At 49.7% G+C, this 19,162-nt stretch overlaps 1 protein-coding gene across 4 annotated transcripts in view; it reads left to right on the top strand.

The window, feature by feature from the left end:
- The window catches only part of DYSF (dysferlin), a 71,706-nt gene that overhangs the window by 30,832 nt on the left and 21,712 nt on the right, over positions 1 to 19,162 (top strand). For 2 of the 4 annotated variants that reach the window (XM_062493246.1, XM_062493245.1), the window contains exons 32-43: positions 447 to 628; positions 1,453 to 1,593; positions 2,385 to 2,414; positions 3,106 to 3,132; positions 5,947 to 6,048; positions 6,694 to 6,855; positions 7,746 to 7,911; positions 8,768 to 8,841; positions 12,525 to 12,587; positions 17,410 to 17,508; positions 18,093 to 18,221; positions 18,914 to 19,069. In XM_062493246.1, coding sequence (XP_062349230.1) covers positions 447 to 628; positions 1,453 to 1,593; positions 2,385 to 2,414; positions 3,106 to 3,132; positions 5,947 to 6,048; positions 6,694 to 6,855; positions 7,746 to 7,911; positions 8,768 to 8,841; positions 12,525 to 12,587; positions 17,410 to 17,508; positions 18,093 to 18,221; positions 18,914 to 19,069 — 1,331 coding nt within the window. The remainder of the gene's footprint in view (positions 1 to 446; positions 629 to 1,452; positions 1,594 to 2,384; positions 2,415 to 3,105; positions 3,133 to 5,946; positions 6,049 to 6,693; positions 6,856 to 7,745; positions 7,912 to 8,767; positions 8,842 to 12,524; positions 12,588 to 17,409; positions 17,509 to 18,092; positions 18,222 to 18,913; positions 19,070 to 19,162) is intronic. The other 2 variants (XM_062493248.1, XM_062493247.1) reach the window with 1 other exon arrangement.

Here is a 19,162-nt window from a genome sequence, read left to right as displayed (position 1 = left end):
GTTTGGGATGGTCCTCCCTGCCCTCCCAGGCAGGAATTCCTTCCCAAGATCCCAGTCCAATGTCCCCTTTCCCAGTGGAAGCCATTCCCTGTGTCCTGTCCCTCCATGCCTTGTCCCCAAGTCCAGCTCTCCTGGAGTCCCTTCAGGCTCTGGGAATGGCTCCAAGGCTTCCCTGGATCTTTAGAACAATCCCAACTCTCAGACTGAGCCTTTCCAGCTGGAAAATTCCCTGGAAAACCAGGCTGGTTTGGCTTGGAATTCTGAATTCCAGGTTGGATAGGCTGGGCAGCTCCTTTGTCCTCAAGCAAGACCTGAGGGACTTCAGGATGAGATGGAGGGAGCTGAGAATTCCCACATTCTTCAGGAGCTGGTTGTGGATGGAGCTTGGAATATAAGGAAGTGCTGGAGTTGAGATCCATCCCATTCATTCAATCCCATTCCCGCAGATCCCTACGCCATCGTGTCCTTCCTGCACCAGAGCCAGAAGACCGTGGTGGAGAAGAACACCTTGAATCCCACCTGGGATCAGACCCTGATCTTCTATGAGATCGAGATTTTTGGGAATTCTCGGGATGTGGCTGAATCTCCTCCCAACATCCTGGTGGAAATTTATGACCATGACACCTATGTGAGTGTGGCAATTCCCGCTGGGAATTCCCAGTCTCTGGCATGTGGCGTCTGGCATCTGTAGGGTGGTTCAGGTTTTGGGGTTGGACGTTCCAGAGGGGAAAATTCCAGGGAAAATCCTGTGGTTTCCTTGAGGTCCCATTTTTGTGTTTCCTCACCATCATTTGAAGTAGGAAAATTAATGGAATTTCCTCAAGGAAAAACCTTGGGATAAAGTTGGAACCAGTCATGGAAGTAGGGAAACGCCCTCTGCTCTTTGCCATGTCCAAAGGGCCTGGGAATGATGGAATTTTGGGGGATTGGTGGCAGGAACTTGAGGTTTTTCCCAAAAAAAAGTGGGCCAGAAAAAAAAACCAAACATGGAAAAGCCAAGTGCAGGAAGGAATTCTATTGAAAAAACACTTGGAATACACTTTGGGAAGGGCTTGGGAATATCTCAGGAATCTTTTTCCCTCTATCCCGCTTTTTCCCAGCAGGAAGCGGGAAAGATTCCAAAGATCCCAGTGCGGAGCAGGGAATGGGATTTTTAGGAGCTGCCGAAGGCTCCAAGTTCCTACTCTGGAAAACCTGGGATAAGAATTCCACCTCCTAAGGCAAAACTCCTAAAAAAGTGTTTTTCCAGCCTTAAGTATTCCAGGGAGGAGTTGGAAAACTGGAGGCTCTATGGGCACCAATCCATTCATCTTCCTGCCCCAATCCCATAACAGGATCATCCCTCGCTCCTGATTTTTGGCTGTGAGGGGGGGATGGATTTCTTTGGGAAAAGGAGTGGGAAGGATGATCCCAATTCCCATGGCTCCCAATTCCATGGAATTCCCTTCCCAGGGTGCAGATGAATTCATGGGACGCTGCATCTGCCGGCCCAGCCTGGAGCGCTTGCCCCGGCTTTCCTGGTATCCTGTCCTCAAATCCGGCCGGAATGTCGGTGAGCTCCTGGCTGCCTTTGAGCTGATCCAGAGGGAAAAGGTGAGATCCATCCCTGAGCCTGGAATGCTCTGGAATTTTGGTTCTTCCCCAGGATTCAGCTTTTCCAAGTGTTGGGTTTAGTCCATCCACTGGTGCCTCGGAAGAACTGGAGGGATTTGGAATTTGTCTCTTTTTGAGGGATAATTCCATAGGATGAGGTTTTCCAGGTGGGAAAAGAGGCCTGATGGAAAACTGCAGAATTCCAGGTGGGATGCGCTGGATGGATTCTTCTCTCTCCAGTCAAGTCCTGGGGTGTCTCAGGGATATTGAGGGAGCTGGGAATTGCCAAATCCCTAAGGAATGCTGCCCTTTCCTTGGAATTGTTTCTGGAGGGGGGTTAGGAGAGCTGAAGCCACTCCAGCTTTTCCAATGGCTGCATCCCAGGTGTGACAGGAAAAAGGGATGGATTGGGAAGCTCAATCCCTGTATCCCATTCTTCCTTCCCAGCCCTGAGCTTTATCTGGGAATGGGAATTCCACAATTCCCTCTTCCCTGAAAATCCCAGAAAAAACACCAGGACAAGACCCCAAATATCCACACGTGGCCTCTTTCCTCTTCCTCATTCCCTCAGAACCAGGTGGGAAAAAACTTGGGAAGGCTTTGGAATGAGATGTGCTCTTGGAGGAGCTGTTTGATCCCAGTGGGAATCATCTGTGTGGATTTGGTGCTTCCTGGATGGATGAGAGTCCAGGATTTCTAGAGCTGGGAATGGAAGGGGTTGAAGTTTCCCTGATGGAAAAAGATGAATTAGCACTGGGAATGTTAATGGGAATTGTGTTCTCTCCCTGCAGCCGGCTGTTCATCACATCCCTGGATTTGAGGTAATTCCTCACTCCTTGCAAATCCAACACCATTCCCAGCTTTTCCAGGGATTTGGAGCCTGTTTCCAGGCCTGCAGCAATCCCTCCATCCTGTTCTAGGGAGTTCTTTTAGGATGAAGGAATTCCTGTGTAGAGATCCCACTTTTCCCCAGCTGGGAGTGGGGCAACTCCTTCCTGACAGGGCAAATTTATCCCATTTATTTTTCCAAATTTATCCAGAGGATGCCATGGAGATGCTCCAAAGACTCTGAAGCCAGGCTGGGAATGCTGTGAATGTTCACCTGGAGAAGGGGGAAATTCCAGGGAATGCTCAGAGTCCCTGGAGAGGCTCCAGGAGAGCTGGAGAGGGACTGGGGACAAGGCAGGGAGGGACAGGACACAGGGAATGGCTTCCACTGGGAAAGGGGACATTGGGCTGGGATCTTGGGAAGGAATTCCTGCCTGGGAGGGTGGGGAGGGGCTGGGCTGGAATTCCCAGATTTGCTGTGGCTGCCCCTGGATCCCTGGCAGTGTCCAAGGCCAGGTTGGATCCACCTGGGATAGGGGAAGGGGGTGGGACTCAATGGGATTTAAGGATTTTTCCTACTCAAATCATTCCATGATTCCCTTTGGTTGTCAGCTCCAATTATAAACATTGGGATGGGTTTAGGGATGAGAATTCCTCTTAATTCCATCCTCTCCTCTTTCCCAGAGCGATCTCTCTTCCAGCCTGGATGAGGTGAGTCTTTGAGAATTCCTTGGTTTTCATCTTGGAATTGTTCAATTTTGCTTCCTTGGGAGATCCTCTTTTTCCTGGATGGGTCATGCCAGGAGCATCAAGATTTTGGAATATGAGTGACCCCAGCTGGATGGGCTCTTCCCCATGGCCAGGAATTTTGGGATTTGCTTACCCTCTGGAATGAGGTGTCCCATCCTTTCAACCTGGGCATGCTGGAGCCGGAATACTGGGCTGCCCTGGGGAAATCACAATTCCAAACATTCCACAGGGAATTTGTCGTGAATTGAGGATGTGCTGGACTGTTCCAGTTGTTCCAAAGGAAATTTTCATCCTTCATCCCAGGAAAAGTTCAGGGATGTGTTGGATGGGGGTTGGAGAAACCTGGGATAGTGGAAGGTTCTCTGCCCATGGAATGGGATGAGTTTTCCAGTAGGAACTATTCCATAATTCCATCATTCCCATGGTTCTGATTCCACACCCAGGATCCCAAGACTTTATCCTAGTGCATCCCATGAAGCCGATCCTAGGCTGAACTAAGAGGTGGAGTTGGGATCTTGGAAAACTCCAGGGAGGGAAAGGGAACAACTTCTGGGATGTTGTGGTGGCCCTTGGAGTCGTTAATCCCAAAATCCAAGAGACGAGTTAGGAAAGACTTGAGCCACATTCCCAGGAAAGGTTGAATTGGATGGGATAAATAAATTTTTCCAAGGTTATTTTCCTCACCCAAGCTGCCTTTCCTTGGGAGCTCGTCCCGCTGTTTTGTGTGTCCATAATCATCTCTCTCCTCTTTTTCCTCCATTTCTTCCCACTGCCGGAATTCTGGGATGGGGCATTCCACAGCTCTGCATCCCTGCCTTGTTCTCTGAGGGACTCCTCCAATGGGTATCGATCTCTTCCCTGTCCTTCCCTTTTCCCAGAATCCCAGAAAATCCCGGCAGAGTGTTTCAGGGAGAGCAGGATTGCAGGAGCCTCATCCCGACAAAATTCCTGAGGCTGCATCCCAAGGATTGGTGCTGGCCGGAGTCTCTGGTGCCTCATGGATGCCCCTGAAGGACCAGGCTGGCTCCATCCTTATCCATTTTTTTCTTGGGAATGGCCTTTTGGGGCTAAATTCCTGCTGAACTCTGGGATTTAACTTTGGATGACATCCCTGGCTTCCATCTAAACTGGGAATTCCAGCCTCTTTTTTTTTTTAAGACCTCATCCATGTTCACTCATCCTGGATCCAAATCCGGGTTGGAATCCATGATCTCCAGAGTTCCCTGCCACCTGGATTCCCTCGGATTTATCCTTGTTCAAACCATCCTGGCTCCCAGCAGGATTTTCATGGATGTTCCTCACTCCAGCCGGCTTTGTCTGGGAATTGCTTTTCCCCACACCCATCCTGATCTCTCCCTGCTCTCACCTCATCCCTGGCATTCCCTACTCATTCCTGTCCATCTGGTGGAACATTCCATCCACCGACATTCAGCTGGAATCCAGGAGAACACCTGGAGAACCACTGGGAGAGCAGCAGGAAGGACATAAAAAAACCTGGAATGATGCAGGGTTGAAATCCACATTGATCTGGGGGAGGATGGATGGGGCAGGAGCTCTTTCCCGAGGATTTCCCATTGGATTTGCCAAAGGACCGATCACTAAAAACCCTTCCAACCCAAAGCATTCCATGATTTCGGGCCTGAGCAGCCTGAAAGGAGTTTTTTTGGGAATTAGAGTTCCAGAGGTAACCCAGGGAATGTGGAAATTCTCTGCAGCTCTCCCTTCTCCTTCCGGTTATCCCAGATAAAATTCCCATTCCCTGCCATCACTAACCAACACTAGGAACATGTGGATCCTGGGATGGAGGAGTGGCTGCTCCATGTGGGAATCCCAGGCACCTTCTCCCACATGGAATTCCCAAAAACATTTGGCTAATGAGCAGCTGGACTCAGGAACCAGCAATTCCCAAGAAAAGTTAAAGCTTGGAATTTTATGGGAAGGGAAGTTGGAATTGGGTGATCCTTAAGGTCCTTTCCAACCCCAACCATTCCATAATTCCATGCAGAAAATCCCTTTGGAGAGTCAATCCCACACCCAATCCCATATGTAATTGAATCCAATACAATTCCAGCTGGGAGAGAATTCTGTGTTCCTGGGATGGATTTCCAGAGGTTTTGCTTTCATTCCAGCCTTTCAGGGAGCCCTGGGAGATGCAGGAAAAGAAAAGGGGAAGAATTCTGGCTCCCACTTTGCTCCTCTGGGAAGGCAAATTGGGAATTCTTTGGATGCCTTCCAGATTTGGGACAGTCCCAGTGGAATTCCCAGCTAGTTTTGCCTGAGCCCCATCCCATGGATTTCTGGATTAACCATGAAGTGTGGGATGAACCACAGCCCCTTCCCAGATCCAGAGGTGATGTCAATCCCCCATCCCACAGGGTTTCTCCCACTAAATTTTTTGGGAATCGTGTAACTATGAACCCGCTGCTGCTGTTTCATCCCTTTCCTCATCCCACAGCGATCCTGGGATAGGATAGAGGTTGTTCTGCCCCATCATTCACTAGAAACGGTTGAACCTTGGAGGGCAGATCCTTTGTATTTCCCTGAGAAAAGATCAGGAATGTTGGATCTTCTCCAGGATGGATTAAAGAGATAAAAACCACTTTTCCAGCACCTGCATCCTGCCATTCCTCATCTCTCTTCTCTGGCTGTCCTGGATTTCCTGGGAGAGATGAGTTTGGCAAAGAAGGAGATTCCGGGTGGCTCCAGCATGGAAAGGGGTTTGATGTCCCATCCTGGCTCTTCCTGATGTTTTCCTTTCCCTCTCCGTTCCTGCAGTCTGCGGATTCCGACCTTCCCTATCCGCCGCCGCAGCGGGAGCCCAATGTCTACATGGTCCCACAGGGAATCAAACCTGTCCTGCAGCGCACAGCCATCGAGGTGAGCCACAGATCCGGGAGTGAGAGCCAGGAATGGGATCCCAGATGGATTTTGGGATTCCGGGAAAAAAGAGAAGTTCCAGGGCGAGCTTCTGGCTCCTCACAATTCCCTGACAGGAAGGTGGAGCTGGAGGTGTTGGGGTCTGCTCCCAGGGAGCAAGGGATGGGATAAGGATGAAGTTCAGGGGATGAGGATGAAGTTCAGGGAATGAGGGATGGGTTAAGGAGGAAGCTCAGGCTGGAGATCAGGAGGAATTTCCTCATGGAAAGGGTGGTCAGGCATTGGAAGCGCCCAGGGTGGTTTGGAATTCCCATCCCTGCAGGAGCCCAAGTCACTCCTAGTGCCAAGGTGGGGATCTGTCACAGGTTGAACTCGATGACCCTGGAGGTCTTTTCCAACCTCAAGGATTCCATAATTCCCACCACTGCTTGTCCTTCATGGTTGAACCTCCAGGTTCTCCTCCAGTGCTGAGGAGCTCCTGGAATTCTGGAAACAGAGGTTTGCCTCAAGATTTGGTGTCCCCTCATCCCACAGATCCTGGGGGTGAGGAACCTCAAGGATTTGGTGTCCCCTCATCCCACAGATCCAGGGGGCTGAGGAACCTCAAGGATTTGGCTCAGGATTTGGTGTCCCCTCATCCCACAGATCCTGGCCTGGGGGCTGAGGAACCTCAAGAGCTTCCAGCTGTCCAGCGTGACCTCTCCCAGCCTGCTGGTGGAATGTGGGGGCCAGCGCGTCCAGTCCAGTGTCATCAAGAACGTCAAGAAGAACCCCAACTTCGATGTCTGCATGCTCTTCATGGAAGTGGTGAGGTCCCAGCAGGATTGGAGGGGTGCAGGAGGAAGGGAAGGTCCTCAGGAACGCGGTGAAGCACCTGAAAATCCTATAAAAATGGATCTGGTGAAGGACCTCAAAGTCCCATAGGAGTGGATCTGTGAAGGGCCTAAAGGTTGCATAAAAATGGATCTTGGGGTGGAGGATCTCAAAGTTTCATAAAAATGGGTTTTTTGAAGGATCTCAAAGATCCATAAACAGGGATCTTGATCTAAAGGATCTGGTGGTCCCATAAAATTGGATCTTGTGGTGAAGGACCTCGAAGTCCCCTAAAAATGGATCTTGTAGTGGAGGACCTCAAAGTCCCATAAGAACAGATCCTTTGAAGGGTCTGGAGGTCCCATAAAAATGGCTCTCATGCTGAAGGACCTGGAGGTCCCATGAAATTGGATATTGTGGTGAAGGACCTCAAAATCCAATAAGATTTGATCTTGTGTTGGAGGACCTTGGAGTCCCATAAAAGTGGATCTTGTGAAGGATCTCACAGTCCCATAAAAATGGATTTTATGGTGAAGGATATCAAAATCCCATAAAAATGGATCTGGTGAAAGACCTTAAAACCCCATAAAAATGGATAATGTGGTGAAGGACCTGGACATGTCGTAAAATCGGTTCTTCTGCAGGACCTCAGAATTCCATAAAATCGGTTCTTCTGGAGAAGTACCTCAAAATTCCATAATGGATCATGTGGTGAAGGACCTGGAAGTGTCATGAAATTGGTTCTTCTGGAGGAGGACCTCAAAATTCCATAAAATTGGTTCTTCTCCTGAAGTTCCTCCTGACCTTGGTCTTTTTGGGGATGGTGGAGAACCTCTGCCCTCCCTTTCCAGCCTCATTCCAACTTCCCTTCCCTCTTCCCACAGCGTCTGCCCAAGGAGAGCCTCTACAGCCCCCCCATCATCCTGAAGATCATCGACAACCGCCCCTTCGGCCGGAGACCCGTGGTGGGACAGTGCACGATCCGCTCCCTCCAGGAATTCTACTGGGATCCCTTCCAGCAGGATGCAGGGGCACCCCAGGAGCAGCCAGGTATGTGGGAATATTGGGATTTGTGCCCTTCATGGAGTCATGGGATGGGTGGTTTGGGAGGGAACTTAAAGATGATCCCATTCCCACCTCATCCATGGGCAGGGACACCTCTCACTATCCCAGGTGGATCCATCCCCCAATGTCCAGGCATCCAGGGGCAGCCACAGCAAATCTGGGAATTCCAGCCCAGTCCCTCCCCAACCTCACAGGGAGGAATTTTTTCCCAAGATCCCACCCAAATCTCCTCTCCTTCAGTTCAATCCATTCCTTGTCCTGGCACTCTATGTCCCTGTCCCAAGTCCCTCTCCTGACTCCTTGGAGCCCTGGATGGGATTGGGATTGTGGGATCAAATTCTTGGAGATGAGCTTTGGGTGGTGTGAAAAGTGTGGATGAGTTTGGGATCATGGAGATCAACTTTGCATGGTGGGAAGGGTCTGGATGGGATTGGGATCGTGGAGATGAGCTTTGAATAATGGGAAGTGTCTGGAATGAATCTGGGATCATGGATATCAAACTTGGATAAGGGGAAGTGTCTGTGAGATGTTGGGATCATGAATATCAACTTTGGATGGCGGGAAGGGTCTGGGATGAGTTTGGGATCATGGAGATGAATTTTGGGTAATGGGAACTGGGATGAGTTTGGGATCATGATTATCTTGGATAATGGGAAGTGTCTGTGAGATGTGGGGATCATAGAGATGAACTTTGGGTAATGGGAAGGGTCTGGATGGGGTTGGGGTCATGGAGGTGGAGTCTGAGAGAAACTGGGATCACTCCTGGAGGTTGATCCCAAGGTTTCTGTGTTCTGGGATTCCTAAATCCCGGGATCATGGTGCTGTCTCGCTCTGGTTGCAGATGACGTCAGCCTCACGCCCAGGGATGATGTCCTCATCGACATCGATGACAAAGAGCCCCTGATCCCCATCCAGGTATGGAAAACAGGGCTTCACCGGGAGGATCCCGGATTCTTTCCGTGCTCTGGTGGATTTGGTGAATGGATCCGAGGTGCCAGTGTGTGGCTGGATCCCGTTGGAGCCATCCTTTTCCAACTTCCACGTGTTTTCCCTCCCTCTCCTCATCTGCACAACCCCAGACTCCTCCTCATTCCCCATTTTGGGAATTTGTTTTCCCAATCCATGCTGGGCTCTTTGCAAGGAATGCAAAAATTTCCTGAGGCTCCGTCATCCTTGCTCCATGGCTGGCTCTCCTTATCCCAGTTTGGCTCCCAGTTTGCAGGAATTTTACTGGACTGGGATTGCAGAATCCCAGATCCATGGTGGATGGAGGGGGGAATTGCTGCAGCTTGAATGAATTTGAGGGATCTCAGCATTCCTTTGGGAAGGGATCAGGATGGACACACCCCTGGAGCTTTTGTTCTTCCAGAAACTTCTTGTATCCACCGTCCTCGGGTTCCTTCTCCGGGAGAAGGAATCTTTGGGACAGAGCTGTGCATGGGATCCATGGATCTGGAGGCGATCCTAATGCTTCTGGAGCAGCTGGGAATGGTGTCAGGAATGTTTGGTGGAGCTTTTCCTGGTTTCCCATCCCTTGGTGGGATACCAAGGGCTGGAATTTCCCTTCCTCCTATTCCTGGATGCCACAGGGCTGGAAAAGCTGGAGTTTCTGGAAGGAATCTGCCTTCCAGGTGTTTCCTGCCTCAATTTCCCTGGCCTTGGGCAATTCCAGGGATGGAGGAGCTGCTAAATCCAAGATGTCCAATTTGGGCATGAATCCTGCTTTTTTCCCACATCCTTGGTGGCTCCTGGGGCTTTTTATTCCCAAGGATTTTCTGGTCCTGTTGGGTATTTGTGGTGTATCCCAAGGTAGGCTTGGGCTGGGTCCCACATCAAGCTGGGAATCAGGAATTTGGCTAATTCCAAAAAAAAGCCCCTATGGATATGGCCCTCCTCATCCCAAATGCTCATCCTTGGAAATGTCCAAGGCCAGGTTGGACAGAAGGATGGAGAAACCTGGGATGGTGGGAGGTGTCCCTGCCCATGGAAGAGGTGGAATGAGATGGGATTTAGGATCCTTCCCACCCGAATCATTCCATGAGTCCCTGATCCTATTCACAGCTCCGCTGGGATCTTGTCCTGGAATCCTTCAGTGTCCATTAGGAACTGGACGGGAGGATTGTGAAAAGTTGGCTCCAGTGAAAAGTGTGGAAAGGGAAATGCAGCTCCCGAAAATGCTCCTGGAAAACCAGGAAAGTGGCTTCATTCCCTCCTTTTTTGCTTCCCATTTAAGGATTTATCCTTAAATTTTTTTCTTTCATCAGAGCAGTAACTGGAAGGTGTCTGTGGAAAACACAGAATTTGGGAACAGGAGTTTTAGTAATAAAATCCCCATTTTTTTTAGTCCAGGACAGAGGAACTTGGGAGGAAATGGAGGGAATAATGTAGGAATCTTCTGGGGAATGAAGCCACTGTGGGATCCCAGCTTGGAATGTGGAACTTGGGCCCAGTTTCCCATGATCCTGCTCTGGGGCTTCCCATGATTTGGAATTGGGATTTCCCACAATCCAGTGCTGGAAGCGCTTGGACAGTGTGCTGGTCATTCCCACTGGTGAGATTCCCAGTTTGTCCCATTTTTCTGAGTGGTCAGGATGGGGGGAACACCCTGGGATGCCCAGAGTGGGATCGGCTGTGTCCACGATTCCCTGGAATTTTCTGCTCAGATTTCCCTGATTTATTAGTGGTAAACCACATTGGTGGCAAACCTGCTCCCATTTTTTCCTTTGGGAATAAAGCCTCTGGATAAGGACACACCTCCCTTTATACCCCCTGGAGCTCTGGGAGCTTCTCCTGGGAATGCAGGATCCCATCCTGAAGATTCCAGAGGAAGGAATAAGAATGAGCTTTGAAATCCTTGAGCTTTGTTCCCTGGGAAAATTTTATTGGAAATATCTCCAAGCTTGGAAACAAAAAGATTTAAACACCAGGAAAAGGGGTAGAGAGATGTGGCAAAACCATTCCAAAGTGGAAAATTCCTGCATTTTTTTCCAGAAAAAAAACATTTCACAAACTATCCCCCTGCCACCAATGGAGCTCTTCAGTTTGAGCCTGGATTTGTCCTTCTCTGTTTGTGTATTTCCTTATTTTTCCAGTTAATTTGGGAAAGGAGGGAGCTTCTTCCTGGAAAGCCAACCCAAAATTCCCACCTCAGAATTTTGGCCCTGGGAGCTGCTCCTGTCCTGGAGGTGGACACGGATTGAGGTGTGGATGGACCGTTGGGGTCATTCCGCCCATCCAGGGCCAGATTTGGGAAGCCAAGGAGCAATCCCGGCTCTCGGGGGCCATCCTGCTCTGCTTTCCTGGGAAAAGGGATGGAACCCAAGCCAGCAGCTTGTGCTCAGGGCTCTTTGGAAGCAGGAGCCTGGATTTTTCATGGATGTGTTTCCTTGTGTGGCTCCGGAGTTTTTCTCCCTCCTTGCCAAGCCTGGCTTTGGTCCCTGTTCCGAAGGATGGTTGGAACAAAGGATCCCTTTGTTGCTTTCCCTGGAAAATCGGGAAAACAACCAGAGGTGAAATCCCTCTGCTCCAAGGTTTGGGAGCACGTTATCCATCTCATCCGAGTGGGATCAGGAGTTCAGCTGGAGTTTAAGACCAGTTTAAGTGCACGGGAATCACATCCCGGTCACCCAAAGTGAGGAAAATCCTCCTAAAAATCATGGAAAAGTGATTTTTCCTGGCTAGTTTGGTTCTTTGGGAGAAGGACACAGAGGGGGGTTTTGGAAAGGTGGAATCTGTGGAAGAGGCTGCGGGATCAGGCCTTGTCCTGCCTGCTCTGCTCCTGGCTGTTTTCTGGGGGTTCATTCCTGTGGGAAGAGGCTTGGGAAAGACTTCCACAGCTCCAAGGGATGAGCAGAGATTTGTTCCTTCTGCTCATGGATAAATCCACTGGAAAGGAGCTGTTCCCAGCAGCCTCTGGGAGGGAATCCTGGTGGAAAATGATCCTCAGGGAATTTTTTCCCTATGGAACAGGTGGAAATGGTGGCATTTGGCCCAAGGATGCCGGTCTGGATCTGGTGGGATCAGAGCAGGGTTTTGGGAGCAAGCCTGATCTGGGTAACTGGGAATGCTGTCGGGATTGGCCTGATCCTCAAACCTGGCTGTTTTCTGGGAAGAACCTCTCATTCGTTTTCCATCTCCAAAGGATTCTTGGAATCCTGGTGCAGCACTGCCGCTTCCTGCCCACAGAAGTGATCCCAGGTTTTGGTTTGTCCGGGATGAGCTGGGCTTGGACCTGGACCTTGATCCTGAGCATTCCCAATCCCATTCTAAATCCCCCTGGCTCAGACCTTTCCCTGCATTCCTGGATAATTCCCTGAGTCTGCAGCCCTTGGTATCCAGGGCAAAGCTTCTCTGGGAATTACTAACAGCTTTTCTGTGTTTTTCCCCTTTAATATCCCATTTCTCCTCTACCTCATTCCAGCTGTTTGCTGAACATCCCTAAAAACAAACCCTGCGCTCATCCCAAATTTGCCTCATCCTGGGAAACCCCAGGGTCGGGAATATTAGTTTGGATTAATCCCTTGAATTGTTGCTTTCGCTGCAATGTGTTCCTCCCCGTTCCCAGAATTCCTTGGATAACGGATCATTTTAATTTGTAGCTTTCCGAGGGTTTGACGAGCTCAGCACTAATTAACATCCCGGATTCCCGGGCCCCGCCTCATGTAGGTATCGCTTCCTTTCTAATTGCTAATTAATCGCTTGATTAATTAATCGCTTAATTAATGACCTGAATCCATGAGAATGTGCGGATAAAGATGGAAAGTGTTTTCCTTCTGGGAATGATCCCGCTTGCTGCTTAGGAAAATTGCAATTCCAGCTGGCTGCCAGCGTGTCCTTGGGTTTTTCCATCCATTCCAAAGGGAATGAGGGTGGTTTTGAAGGAATTCTGTTCCCAGCTCAGGGATCCCAGCACAGGAAGACATGGAAATGTGGGAGAGATCCAGAAGTGGGAATGGGAGGATGGGAGGGATGGAGCAGCTTTGCTGGGAGGAAAAGCTGAGAAAGCTGGGAGAGTTCCCCTGGAGAAGGGGAAAATCCTGGGAATGCTCAGAGAACCTTGCAGGGCTCCAGGAGAGCTGGAGAGGGACTGGGGACAAGGCATGGAGGGACAGGACACAGGGAATGGCTTCCACTGGGAAAGGGGACATTGGGCTGGGATCTTGGGAAGGAATTCCTGCCTGGGCTGGAATTCCCAGATTTTTTGTGGCTGTCCCTGGATCCCTGGCAGTATCCAAGGCCAGGTTGGATCCACCTGGGATGGTGGGAGGTGTTCCTGCCTTGGATGGGGTGAAATTATTGGGATTTGAGGATCCTTTCCCTTTTCCTGCTCCCTTTGTGTCTTTTCCATGAGAAAAGCGGATGTTGGGATTTTCCTGGGTTTTGTAAGGAGAGCAGTGGAGCTGCTTTGTCTTCTCAGGGAGAATGCTCTAGAGGAGCAATTCCCTGCATCCCAAATTCATCCTGATTAGATTCCTGATGGAATCATGGAATGGTTTGGGTTGGAAAGACCTTGAATCCCATCCCACTCCACAATTTCCATGGGCAGGGACACCTCCCCCTATCCCAGGTTGCTCCAAGCCCATTCCAACCTGGCTGTGGACACTTCCAGGGATCCAAATATCATCCAATTAATGGATTTATTCATCCCAGAGAGATGGCACTACTGGGATCCCAACTATGGAAGCAAAAATTCCTGAAATAATCCCCCCCATCCCACTGTCCATCTGCATTTTTAATTTCCGTGGATATGTTTTTGGTTTAGGACAAATAAAATCCAGGGGGGAAAAAAAGAGGAAAAAACTGCAAAGAATTGATTTAAAATAAAACTACAGGAATATTAGGTGGGAATAAACCATCCCATTGTCCAGGTTTTTCCAGGATCCTTCAGGAGTGGGAACAAATGTGCTAAACCCCAGCTTGCAGAAAGATGGGAATGTTTCCTTGGGAAAAGCATCCCAGTTTGGAAAACTGCGTTCCAATCTTCCTTCCCGACTCCTTCTCCTTTATGGCTTGGGAGCTTCACAAAAAAGCAGGAGCCGGGAATGAGGCCCAGGGGCTGCAGCTGGGGATATCTTGGAAAAAAGCTTTTCCAGCCAAAAAATCCAGCTCAGTTCAGAACGTGTGAGGGAGGTCCCGGATTTCAGAGGGATCTGGGGCGTTAATGATGAGGGGGAAGAGTTTAAACTGACAGAAGGCAGGGATGGGTGGGATCTTGGGATGGAATTCTGGTCTGGTTTGGTGGGGATGGGCTGGAATGGAATTCCCAGATTTGCTGTGGCTGCCCCTGGATCCCTGGAAGTGCCCAAGGCCAGGTTGGACGTTGGGGCTTGGAGCAGCCTGGGATAATGGGAGGTGTCCCTGAACATGGATGGGGTGGAATGGGATGGGATTTAAGATCTCCTCCAAACCCAAACCATTCCAGGATTCTGGAGCTGCTCTGCTCTGGAGCCAGGCTGGGTTTGTTCCCCTGGAGAAGGGAAAAAATTCCAGGGAATGTTCAGAGTCCCTTGCAGGGCTCCAGGAGAGCTGGAGAGGGACTGGGGACAAGGCATGGAGGGACAGGACAGGGAATGGCTTCCACTGGGAAAGGGGACATTGGGCTGGGATCTTGGGAAAGAATTCTTGCCTGGGCTGGAACTCCCAGATTTGCTGTGGCTGCCTCTGGATCCCTGACAGTGTCTAAGGCCAGGCTGGATCCACCTGGGATGGTGGGAGGTGTCCCTGCCCATGGAATGGGATGAGCCTTCAGGTCCCTTCCCATTCCATAATTCCATGATTCCTGGGCACCTCCCAGAGGAGAGGGGCTCAGGAGGGACTCTCAGACTCCTCTGCTCCTCCATGCCCTGATGAGGAGCCCTACAAGGCTGTTACTCAACCATTACTCCAACATTACTCTAGCTCGTGCTGTGTTCCAAATCCCCCATTCCTGGACACGTTAACGGAGCCGAGCAGAGCCAATTCCAGCTGATCCGTGTCTGCAAACTATTTGGGATAATTGGTTGTTTGCTGTGTTTGCTCCTTCCAAATCCAAACCCACATTTCACGGCTTCTCCGGTTACTGCTCCTTGGAAGAGCTCTGGGTGTTGGATGGCTCCTCCTGGGAATGGTTCCCATCCCAGAGCTGCCCCCATGGAATATTCCTGATGGTTTTGATATTCCCAATTGGGAGCCAGCCCATGGCACTGCCGCTGCGGAGGGGGGAAGGTATTCCCAGAGAAAACTCCAGGATTTTGTAGGGTCATGGAAATGTTTGAGTGGGAAGGGATCTGAAAGTTCCACAGGCAGGGATACCTCCCACTGTCCCAGGTGGGATCCAAATCCATCCAACCTGGCCTTGGACACTGCCAGGGATCCAGGGGCAGCCACAGCAAATCTGGGAATTGCAGCCCAGGCAGGAATTCCTTCCCAAGATCCCAGCCCAATGTCCCCTTTCCCAGTGGAAGCCATTCCCTGTGTCCTGTCCCTCCCTGCCTTGTCCCCATTCCTTCTCCAGCTCTCCTGGGGCCCCTTCAGGGCCTCTGAGGATTCCCTGGAGCCTTCCCTTCTCCAGGGGAACATTCCCAGCTCTCCCAGCCTGGCTTCTGAATCCTGGAATGGTTTGGTTTGGAAAAGAACTCAAATCCCATCCCCTTCCATCCCATCCATGTGAATGGACAATTCCCACTGTTCCAGGTGGCTCCAGCCTGGCCTTGGACACTCCCAGGGATCCAGGGGCAGCCACAGCAAATCTGGGAATTCCACCCCAGCCCCTCCTCACCTTCAGAGCCAAGATTTTTTTTCCATAAAGGAGAAATTCTCCTTCCTCCAGACGTGCTTTGTTCCTGTAGCTGCTGGGATGATGGGATTGGGCGAATTGATCCAGTTATTCCCAGGATATTCAAATGAGAGTTACCTCTTGGGAAAAAGGTTGAAATTCCAGTGTGGTGAGAAGGAAGAGGGATGGAACAGGGACAGAGAAACAGGAAACCTCTGGATAATCATGGCAACAGCTTTCCAGGTTGGAGTAAGCTCCTTTTCCAGGAAAATTTCAGGATTTGGTCACTTGAGGTTAAATTTATCCACGAGGGATTCTCACCTGGGGGTTGTGATCTGTGGCATCCATGAAAAAAATGGAAAGGGAGCACAGATCCTGATCCCAGAGATCATCTGTGCCCTGGATAAACCCCTGGAGGTGGTTTGGGATACGTGGAGGGAATTTTATCCATGCCCCGCATAAACAAAATTCCTCAATCCATCCTTTGCCGATCCATTGCTTTCCATGGCTTTCCCATTCCCAAAAGGAATCACATCTGTCACCATAAATATTCCAGCTGCTCCCCTTCCCCGCATTTTTATGTTTTCCCTGTTTTTCATTGGAATATCAGTCAAAATCCAGCAAAATCTCTAACCCAACTCTTTCCCTTGGGGCTGCAGAAGATTCCCTGGGTAAGTCCTGGGATGAATCCAGATGTTTTCCTTGTATCCCAATACCTGTGGAATGTCACGATGTCTGAATGGAGCCCTTGAAAGAAAAAAAAAATGGGAAGTGAGAAAAGAAAAATTGTGATTTTCCCAAAAACCAAACCAAAAAAAAAAAAGAAGGTGGCAGAAGCCTCAGAGTGAATTTCCAGAATATTCCAATTAAATCCCATGTCTATCCATTAAATCCCATGCTGTTGACTTCACACATAAAACCAATAAAACTCCATTTGGAATCCTCTGTGAGGTCACTGAGCTGGAATGCTGCAGCCTCCAAAAAGGAGACACCAGGATTTTCAAGGAATTTTTTCACGGATTGCCAGCAAAGGGATCTCAAAAATGGGAGTCCTATAAAATCCATGGAATATTGAGCTGGCGTGGCCAGTTTTCCTCTTGGAATAGCATCCTTGAAACTGGAATGGTTTGCACTGGGAATGAGGCAGTGGGAGATGGTGAGAGCCAAGGTTTTGTGGAATTTTCCCAGATTTTTTTGTCCGAGGATTTTGTCCTTCTGGAGATCTGAGCACTGTTGGGTTTTAATGGAAAGATGGGAATTTTATGGATTTATTCATTTATCTGCAGGTTTTCTTTGGATGGGGAGTTTGGGAGGTGCTGGGAAACAACCAGCAGGAAATCAATCCCTGTCTCCCAAATCCCACAGAATTTCCAAGGAAAGCCTAAAATTGGGGCACTTCAAGCCATTAACACCAGAGTTAAATTGGTTATTTCCCTGCATGGAAATCCTGGGAAAACCACCCTCTGAGTGGCCAAAAATTCCCTAAAATGCTCCAATTACTTGGAATATTCTTCTAAGCTCTACTTCATCTTCCCATGAGGAATAATCTTTTTGGGAATATCCATGGTGGCTGTAACACCTGGATTTGGGCTGGGAGCATCTCAAAAAAAAACCCCTGGAAATCAGGCGTGGGGTTGATGCAGGGTTCACTTCCTGAATCTGGGATCTGCTGCTGTTTTCCTGGGATTTTTTTTGTGGAAAATGAGTAACTTTGGGATCTCTGGCTACAGGAGGAGGAATTCATCGACTGGTGGAGCAAATTCTACGCTTCCACGGGAGAGAGGGAAAAATGTGGATATTACTTGGAAAAGGGATTTGACACCTTGAAGGTGAGTGCTTTCTGTCAGGTGTGGATCTTTGGAATTCCACTCTCCACAATTTCCTTGGGATTTTCAGCTTTTTTTTCCCATCAGGGTTAAAAAAAAAAAAAAAAGGAGTAAAAAAGACACCCAAAACATTTTTCCCCAGCTGTGGAAAATTCAATTTCCTTTGGAAAATCCTTTTGGGAAACGTGTAGAAATTTTCCCTTGGGAGGTGGTGGGGAACTGCCACCCTGGCAAGGGTTTGGGAATGAGGAAAATCAGGGATTTCTTAGGGAAGAGGCAGATTTAGGCACAAGAAATGTTAAATATAATGCAAACTCCCAAATAGGGAAGATTTCCCTTGGTTTTAAGGAAAACATTCCCAGCTGGAAGATCTCTATCCAATAAAAAACCCACCAGGAGACTTTGTCTTTGTCAGGGTCATTGGGATGGGCCGGAATTTCTTGTGGGATTCCCAAATTCTCCTCTTCTAACTACCCCAGAGGGAAATAAGGGAGAAAATTCCCAGAAGTTTCTCCCTGTGGCATGAATTTTCCCAATACTGAGGAATTTGGTTGGAATTTTTCCCTGCTCTATCTTTTCCTCCTCAGGTCTACGAGACGGAGCTGGAAAACGTTGAGGAATTTGAGCATCTCTCGGATTTCTGCCACACCTTCAAGCTGTTCCGGGGGAGATCCCAGGATTCCAGCGACGACCCCTCGGTGGTGGGGGAATTCAAGGTGGGATGGGCCCTCCCTCCATGGAATTTTTCCATAGGGGTGGGAATTGGAGGATCTTTAGAGTCCTTTTCAGCCCAGATCATTCCGCGAGTCCAGGAATGGCAGGATTATTAGAATCCTCATCCGTGGAAGTGGCCAAGGCTGCTTGAAAGGGGCTTGGAGCAACCTGGATAGTGGGAGGTGTCCCTGCCTCTGGAAGGGGTGGGAATGGGATGGGATTGAAGGTTCTTCCAACCCAACCCATTCCAGGATTCAAGAGACCCTCTGCTCTGGGAATGCTGGGAATGTTCCCCTGGAGAAGGGAAAATTCCAGGGAATGCTCAGAGTCCCTTGCAGGGCTCCAGGAGAGCTGGAGAGGGACTGGGGACAAGGCAGGGAGGGACAGGACACAGGGAATGGCTTCCACTGGGAAAGGGGACATTGGGCTAGGATCTTGGGAAGGAATTCCTGCCTGGGCTGGAATTCCCAGATTTGCTGTGGCAGTTCCTGGATCCCTGGAAGGGTCTCAGGCCAGGTTGGACCTTGGGGCCTGGATCCACCTGGGATTAGGGAATTTCTCCCTGCCCATGCAATGGGATGAGCTTTCAGGTCCCTTCCCACCCACCCCATTCCATGATTCATTCCAGTCATTCCAAGCCTGCTCCCACAGGACCCACCATGTTTTCCTCCCTGATTTCCTGTGTGCTTCCCAGGGTTCCTTCAGGATTTATCCTCTTCCCGATGATCCACGTGTTCCGGTGCCTCCCCGGCAATTCCAGCAGCTGCCGGCCAGGGGACTCCAGGAATGTCTGGTCCGGGTTTACGTCATCCGCGCCTTTGACCTCCAGCCCAAGGATTCCAATGGCAAGGTATCCCAAAATGCGGAGGTGGGAAAGCTCCAGGTTGGCTCCTGTAGTGGATTCTTGGAACAGCTCAGCCCTTATTGGTCAAAATTGGGTCAA

The sequence above is a fragment of the Cinclus cinclus genome, chromosome 5 (assembly GCF_963662255.1).
Source record: "Cinclus cinclus chromosome 5, bCinCin1.1, whole genome shotgun sequence".
In the NCBI taxonomy this organism is placed as follows: Eukaryota; Metazoa; Chordata; class Aves; order Passeriformes; family Cinclidae; genus Cinclus; species Cinclus cinclus.
This window is presented reverse-complemented; position numbering and strand designations above follow the sequence as displayed.